General features: G+C 36.0%; 1 protein-coding gene across 1 annotated transcript; it reads right to left on the bottom strand.

Annotated features, from left to right (window-relative positions):
• Window positions 1-363: 363 nt before the first annotated feature.
• AGR3 (anterior gradient 3) lies at window positions 364-6,968 on the bottom strand. The gene is made up of 7 exons (XM_010193628.1): window positions 6,863-6,968; window positions 4,615-4,678; window positions 3,306-3,358; window positions 2,577-2,653; window positions 2,254-2,317; window positions 1,176-1,259; window positions 364-413 (listed from the first exon to the last, which is right to left on the bottom strand). Exons 1-7 carry the CDS (start codon window positions 6,966-6,968, stop codon window positions 364-366), a joined length of 498 nt encoding a protein of 165 aa, XP_010191930.1.
• Between the last annotated feature and the right edge of the window lie 1,629 nt (window positions 6,969-8,597).

The following is an 8,597-nucleotide window of genomic DNA, read 5'->3' as shown; positions in this document are numbered from 1 at the left end:
CATCTAAAAGATTGGTTATATCTCTTGGCTGGAAGTCATAGTTGACTTAACAAAGTCATAGTTGGAATGATAGAATACAGCTCAAAGTTGCTGCACCTTAAACCGTCACTTTCAGTTATTCAAATACCTAATTTCAAAGTGTTTAATAGATTTCTCCTTTTGTTTTCCAAATGGACATGATAGTCTTTCTATGGTCTTCAAATTGTACATATAAATTCCTTATGAATTCTGTGATACCAAAGCTGCTTGGCAGGAGTTCAAAAGTCTAGTAGAGACAGGAAGGTTAACTAAAATATTTAAAAATGTCAGGTTTCCTAGTGCATCTTCACCTCGCAGAGGCTATGGTCATTTCACTGTTGCTGGTTACAGTTCTGTCTGAATAAGGCGTAGTGCTTTCTTCATGTTCTCTATTACTGAAAGAAAAATAAAAAAGAACTGTAAAAATGTGCTTAACATGCATTTTTGTAATTAAAAAAACCCACCTAGTTTGATTAGTAAATTGTTCACATTGAAATTAATTTATGGTCATACATTACACTTTAGAGCTTTCTTTTGTGAAAATTCTGGCAGTGATACTAAGGCAAAAATTAAAAAGTTTCAGGAATCAAAATGTTCTACTTAAAGAGATTTGACAAGACTCTTTTCAACTTCCTCACTTTTGAATAGCAAGCCTGGTAATCAGATGTGAAGTGCTGGTGAGATACTACACTGGTGTCAAATAGTTGTTATAGAGTAAGGACTAGCTCAACTTGAAAAATCACATTCCTTTCTGAAATATGGGTGTTAGGTGGTACCCAGGTAACCACCAGCATTTCTTTTCTGATTCCCTCTCACCACTGGCTGTTTACATTGTGCAGTTGGTTATCTTTGAGCGTAGTAGTGACTTTCACCATTCTCCATCAAACTGCTCAGATCTTGATCCTGAAAGTTCCCACCTTTGATCTTTTGGCTTGCCTTACCTGAATAGTCCCAATAAATTCAATGGGACAATAGATGTGCTTAAGTGTTTCACTAGAACAGGTTAGAGTATTACAATTTATTGCAAATGCTCACACACAGTCCTTATTCATTACTTTGAGATCTTAATGGGCTCTCAAGCACAAATGATTTGGATGGGGTGTATCTGGCTGCTTATAATGTGAAATGCAAAGTAACACAATGAAGGTGGCACTTACAGAATGGTATGTCTTGTGGTTCGTAAGTGTAGAGCCGGTTGGAGTATCTTCCAGTGATATCAGCTCTCACTGTGAGAGATGGGTCTGAAAAAGTAATTGTATTAAACACTGCTGTCCCACAAGAGCTGAGGGCAATGTCCATGGCGCTACTTTGACAGCCCTGTTTCTGAGGTGTTCTGATTTCATCAACAAGGTAATTACCAGATTGTTACACTCTGTTCCAACCAAATGAAATCCTGAACAAAAGCTACAGCTCTTTTTTATATTATGCAGCTATTTTTAAGTGATAAATTACACATGCATTTCATTCATATTTAAAGAAAAATAACCTGTTTTACAAGTTGCATCAGGGGAGGCCAGTTTGTCTGGATACACACACAGTGAGGGTCATTTGTTCATAATGTGATACTAGCAAGACCTACTAGAGCTTTCAGAATGACAACCTTGTGATTCTTAATGTTTCCATCATAGGAGCAAGTTGCTGGGGACATCTCCCAGTTCCCCTTCCAAACTTCTTGTTAACTGACTGACTCCTGGTACTACATTGCTGTCTGAGTTTGGGCTTCATCTCACCTAATTTTGGATGCCAACACAGAGCTAGTTCCTCAGGCTACCTGTACAGCCAGTGGAAAGGGTCAGGCACTCAGGGGCATGATTCATTTGATCTGTTCCAGAAGTCAGCTTTACAACGGGATAAATCATTCCTTAGATGCCACTTGCTCTGTGGTAATGCCCACACTGTAGACATCTACATTCAGTCAGATATTTGATTGTTTTCAGTAAACTTGGTCTTGTAACAGCACTAACAAGAAGCATGGAGAGCAAAGATCCAGATGCTAACAAACATTTAAGCATCTTGCACTAATTAAATACCTTCCAGAACATATCTGTAACCCAGAAAAGTTTATGAGGGTCCAAGCCTGTGACAGAGGGAGAATTGAACTCAGATCTGCCAAGTTCCAGACTAATGTCGTGGTAATTATACATTTTGAGATATTTTCTTTTTTTGCAAAATGAATAATTTCAATGAATAGGTTCAGCTATCACATCTTTGAAGATACATAAATATTATACGTACCTACAAACATGATTCGAGGCACATACTGGCCATCAGGTGACAGGTTTTTATCTGTGGTTTCATGCTGGCAGAGAAATTAAAGCTAATTATTAAATATTTATGTGAATTTTGGTGAAGTACTACCACCTGTGAGTAGTCTTGTATCAGAGAACAAAAAAAATAAGGTACTGTGTGTATATGCACATGCACAAATGCCTGTACTTACGTGTAACTGAAAAGGCAGAGATATTTAGCTAAAATGACATGAAAAAGCAAGACATATAGAGAGAAAACACAGGGAAAAAAAGTATAGCAGTAAAAAAACCTCCCCAAACCCTTCATACCATGAGATTCAGCATAATGAATTTATTTTGGGCCATTTCCTGTATCTCTTCATTTTCTGCAAAAGCTTTCTTCAGTGCTAGAAAAGACAAAATAATTTTGAAGCCCATCTCAAACACTGCCTTTTCTCCCGCGTTAGGCATCGTGTTGGCTGGAGACTGGCCACATTGTTCCTGCCTCTGCTGACTCACATTCCTGAGGAGACACTTAAGGGCTCTATTACTGCTTTTTAGGGGTTTTTTTGACCCATGTCAGTGCAACCTCCTAGCTATGGAAACGGAAGCTCTCTTCTGTGATTTATGAAGTCTGTCGTCTCGCTGGATACCAAGTGTCAGCTTGACAAAAGTGCATTATTCTCAGAAAATTCTTACTGGATCGATTTCAGCAGCCCTGTCCTCATCTCCTTCTCTAGTTACCAGTTCAGGAGGGCCAAACAATGTTAAATCTGTTCACTGAGTCAGTAGCAAATCTGTATCTCTCAATTTAAACTGATGAGTGCTGCATCAGCGATAGCAGGAGAGCAGCACTGGATATTTTTCATGTTCTTTGTTGGGTACTTTCCTAGTGGAGTTTTTGTAAATAACAGCAATAATTTCTTAGCTTTTTAAAATACATTTTAATTTACCTATTTCTTTAAATAATTTTCTGAAAATGTAAAGGAAATATATTGATAGGTGCAGTTTATTACAGAAATATTCACATAATTGTAATACTCAAAATATCAAAATTACCTTGGCAGTATTGACAGTCTTCCAAATGATGAATGACCATCAGTGGCTTGTTACTTTATTAATAATAATAGAACATGTAGTTAGATCCTTTGACAAGTATGCAAATAGGCAGACTGAAAAAGGCAAACTGTATTTCATTTTACGTTAATCCACAGTAAAACCGTACAGATATTGTATGAAGAGACATTTTTTGAGCAAGTCAAAAGTATATAATTCCTTCACAAAAGAAAGCGATAAATACAGTTTTTATCTCTAACTAGAGTTTCTAAAGTAAGATTCTACAAGAAACAAACAACAGTAATGTTATAATTTCATTCCTACTTAGTATATAACCAAACTGAAGAGGTATTTAATAATGCTTAGTTGTGAAATTCTCAGTCATTAAGAAAATAAAAATAATCTATATAAATTGGAACAAAATAATTTTTATAAACTTGGGTTTATCATCAAATACTTTTATGTTTTTAAGCTTTCTTGAACAGCTACATAGTAAATTATTTTTTTTCCTATAAATAGTTGATAAAGTGTCAATATTTTTTATTTTGGGGTGTCAAAACAGAAAACAATTCTATGCATTTTCTCCTGTATTTTTAAACTACTGTTCAGCAAATCAGTTACTAATACTTGGTCTGCTATCACTGTCAAGAATTGTTCAGTTTCTAGCCATTTTCATGTATGAAACATGAAATTAATTGCCTTTTATTTTAAAAATAATTTGCCTTCTATTTAACAATAGCTTATTCTACACTATTATGATCTCAAATGAATTGTAAAAGACATTGAAATTAGTATTGTGATGAATTCTCAGATATATTTTCAGCTGGATCTCAGTGAAGATTCTAATTGTAACTTTTATTTATACCAGGACAGTGAAAAACTGTGGATGCTCATATGCCAACTAGTAAGTGTTGGGGAAAATATCAGAGGCAGTAGATCACCATGCAAGAGCAAATGTAACTGATTTCGAGCTGTAGATTAAGGAAGTAATCAGTGGTACATGATGTTAAAAAAAGGTATTTTTTGAATTATAATATCAATGTATCATTGCTTATTGAAATGACAACACTGCTGGTCAGACGAAGAAATTACAGCATTGAATGCAGACTTTCCCATCAGCCCATGATGTTTCCTGTAGGAGTCATAAGACCCCTACAATGGCTTTTATTTATATACACAAAATCTGTTATGTTTAACTGGGTGGTCTACAGATCAGCTGTCATGGTGTTTCTTTGATCTGTTTCATTACAATATATTCAGGCATGACTGATTAACAACTTTGTGTCTTTCAAACTATTTTTAGATCTCTTACCCTTTTTTTGCTTGATAAAGTCCTTCTTCATAAGTTTGTACCCAGATGATTTCGTCTCCCCATCCTAGAAATATAACAAAAAGATTAACTGGTGGCCAGGCAAGTAATTCGTAACAAATTCATTTTTATATTTATCAATAGCTGTACACAAATAGAATTTAGATTTTTCAGTCAAAAGTTTCCAGACATTGTGGAAAATCTAATTCTGCATCTCCTGATAGGTACACTGGAAGATTAAAAAGAAAACACATAAAAACCCAACCCCTCCCACCCCCAAACATAGCTAGTTGCATATCCAGTTCAAGTCCTTTGGTAAACCTGTTAGATATCTTTCTAAATATTCAGAGGTGCCTAAATCAGCACTCAAATCTTTTATATCTTTATATCGTCTGCCTCATATTTCATGTAGACTTTGGGGCTTAGAGAGAAAGTTGGCTTATAAAGTTGGAGAGAAAAATAAAATACGACAGCTCAGATAAGATTGATTTTAATATGAAGTCATTATAACAGTCTTGAGTTATAAACTTAAGTCCCGAGTAATGAATTTCAATCCCTAGAGTAGCAAGTACTTAATTTACTTAAATAATTTAATAAAAGAGTGGCTGTTAAATAAAAATCTCCACCAAAACAAAATTCTACTGAATCATCATCTTCATAGGTCATCCATAGCTGGTGATACACTGATCTCAAAAAGCAAACTGTCCAGTTGGTTTCATGCCTTCAGATCCCAAAGATGTCAGCCCCTGGGTAGTAGATCCCTGCCTCCTAGGCAGTGTTTCTCCATTCCTGATGGAATGCATCCACAGGAACTGTAGAACTACTTCTGGATCTGGACCTGTTTAAGGCTCTTTTTCTTCTGTGCTGTCTGGTCAGTGCTTGGACCAGCCCTGGCTATGCAGAAATTTGCTGTTAGCTTTCTTGTGGGACAACTGCTTATGATGTTACTTGACCATCTCTTCTTTCAGGAGAGTGATTTCAATTACAGATCTGCCTGGTTGATGATGGGATTCTGGGATGATGACCAGTGTGTCCACAGCCCTGGCTGAAGCCAACTGCGCTGGCGTAGATAACTGCACCAAGGTTACAGCCAGGGTAATTTTGCAGCAGGTTTAAGTACTCGCCTTTGATCTGTGAAAATTACAGGTAAAGTGCCCAAGGCATCCCAAAAGGCCTGAAATAAGAATCAGAAAACTGACACTTGCTTTCTGTGACTATTTTTTTTTTCAGAATTTCCAGAATTGAAGGGATTTGAGGTTTTTTTTATGCATTAGGCTTAGTGGGAGAAATAAATCCTGATCTAGACAAGATAGACAATAAGGATGAGATTAATTATAACCTTTCTCTGGGGATATCACTTACGAGAAGTAATTTGTAATTTCTCTTTAGTTAGTCCAGGTGACGCATGGTTTTGTCAAGTGCTCCATGAGCAATTAGACTCATCTGGGACCTTTGTGACGGGTGGGGCTTTACCAGTGTTTTGTATGGGAAGACCTTAGAGGTGAGTTGTGGGCTCTGCAGGCTTTGCACAGCTTGCAGAAGAGGTCAGGGAAGGAGCTGGAGACTTTTTGGGGGTGAATAGGCCCAAAAGGAGACACAAGATGGAGGAGAGGAAAACACTTCGGTAAGATATTTTTCTGCTTGTATTTCTAAGGATTGATCAGGCATATAAAAAACCCTTAAAATAGGATCTTTAGTTAACATCCAGGCTCAAAATTATGCACTGCAAAGAAGTGAATTATTCACTGCAAAACATTGCTGTGACTATTTGATGAAAAGCAAAAGCAAAAATGGTCACACAGAAAAACCCACCAGTAGCTTAAACTGTTGTTCTGTGTATAAAAATAAAAATGGGTCTATAGAAAAAATTTTCTACAGCAACTGAAGTTATGAAACTGTGTTTCAGTAGTTAATAAGTTACCATAACAAAATATCTTTTAACTGATGCATGAAAGGATATTTTTTCACTTGTAGTCCTGATTTGAGAGATTCAGTTTAAGTTATTAGCTTCTACTAGGTCATTGTGAGTTATATACATTACATGGATTATATAAGGCCCTCAGCCATATCCTTAAGAACAAACTGATGGAGTGAAATGACATGGAATAAGAAGATGCACTACTTGATGTCACTTAACATTAGAGAAAAAGACCTTAGTAAGGGTGCTTCCAGGTATATTCTAAATAAAAACATCTGCTGACCTATATATGGGAAGATGAGGAGGTAACCACATAAGGTAAGTATACAGTACCTCTTGACAGTGTCTGAGGTGCTCTTTTTTCCTTTTTGATTGCCATCGCAAGGTTGGAAGAGACCGCAATTAGCAGGAGAGACAAGGCCAATGTTGAATGGAGCATTATTTCTTCAAGATGCCTTCTTCTGCCTTTCAATGCAGCAAGGAAACTGGGAAGCAAAGCAACAGATTTAGTTGTATGGATTTGTCACCTCATAGAATGTAAATCCATGTGTTAGTGGGATCCTAACTATACTACTGACACAATTTTGGTTATTTCTAGAAATGCCTTTCTTTGTGAGACAAGTGCAAAATGGAGACACTTAATTTTGTCATGCAGCACTGATTTCAGCTGTCAAAATTAGGCTGCAGGGGACAGTTCTCACTATAGTGTAATCCGGGGAAAAAAGTTCATTTCAGTTCATTTCTGGTCACTGAGGATTTGATTCTTATGAATTAGTACAGTGTTGTAATACTGGATCACAAAAATTTTGAGACAGTGCTACTAGTTGTTCATTCTGTTAATTTTTAAATTTTGATGAAATGTAACGGCATGGGATCTTCTTCATAGATAGCAGATTTTTTGGTCAAAAAGATGTCTCATGATATCCCTGTTAATAAAAAAGGAAAATTGACAAGTATTTACCTCCAGGTAAAATTGACAAATCCCTCCAAAATGTTGAAATTGCCATCTTTTTTTTTTTAACCAGCACTCTGTGACCCACGATGTTAAAGATTGTAAGATATATGTAAAAGAAATTTCCAGCTGCTTCTCACAATAAAAACAAAAGACTTTCCCATTCTTCATTGCATTTTTAAACTGATTTTTAGCTGAAGTCCTGCTTAATAAGACAATCCATCTGTACTTTTGGCTGTTTCGGTATTCTGAAGTTGTTTGCTTCTCTTCCTGATGAAGATTGTTATAAGAAATAGAGTAACTTCTGATCTTGACAAGTCAGAGAACAAAAGTGATGGTTGAGGAAAGGCATTACGTAGCCATATTTTTTTAAATAAATCTCTTTTTTTCTACCTTTCTTCTTTTAATCATCTTTAAGCATTAAAGCTCTTGTGTTGAGGTGGATACCTGATGATTTGAACTAAGTTAAAAAATATGCTACATGTAACCCAGCATACCACCCAGTTGGCTTATCAGGTCTTGCCAGAGTTTCCACTTTTCAGAGGCTGAGCTTTAGGAGTTACCAGAATGACTGCTTGAGAAAGTTCTTTGATTGAAATAATTAAAAAAAATAATCCCCCAAAGCACTTTTGCTTCTATTGATAAAGAAAATCTCAAACTTGAATTTAAAAGTGATATCCAGTGTGGAATTACAGCCCTGACCACTGGCAAAAGAAGCTGCTTTGTGCTTCTTAGGACAGAAAAAAAGTGAAAAGTGCAGCAGCTTTTATCCTTACTTTATTGAATTCCTCAACATTACTAACGTCACTGTTAACAGTTCAATTTCCAGTGAACAAATTCAAATAACACTGCCACTAAGTGGCAACCTCAATATAAGAAAAGCATTCTATAGAAGTGTCTGAAGAAAAATTTGCGTGTTTAAAAATAAAGGAATTATAATCTTATAGTAAGAATTCTATATTTCTGAAGACATTTTCCTGCATTGCTGGATATAATTAAATAATTAATAATATTCTTTTCCCCTCAGTCTTGTACACAGCAGTTCCCTTTCCCCTTTCCCGTGGCATTACAGCTCTAGAGTTGTTCTTAGTTGCACACGCTTTCCTCCTTAGACTT

This window comes from Mesitornis unicolor, unplaced genomic scaffold (assembly GCF_000695765.1).
Source record: "Mesitornis unicolor isolate BGI_N332 unplaced genomic scaffold, ASM69576v1 Scaffold39261, whole genome shotgun sequence".
Lineage (NCBI taxonomy): Eukaryota > Metazoa > Chordata > Aves > Mesitornithiformes > Mesitornithidae > Mesitornis > Mesitornis unicolor.
Note: the sequence above shows the minus strand (reverse complement) of the source record. Positions and strands in the feature narration are given on the sequence as shown.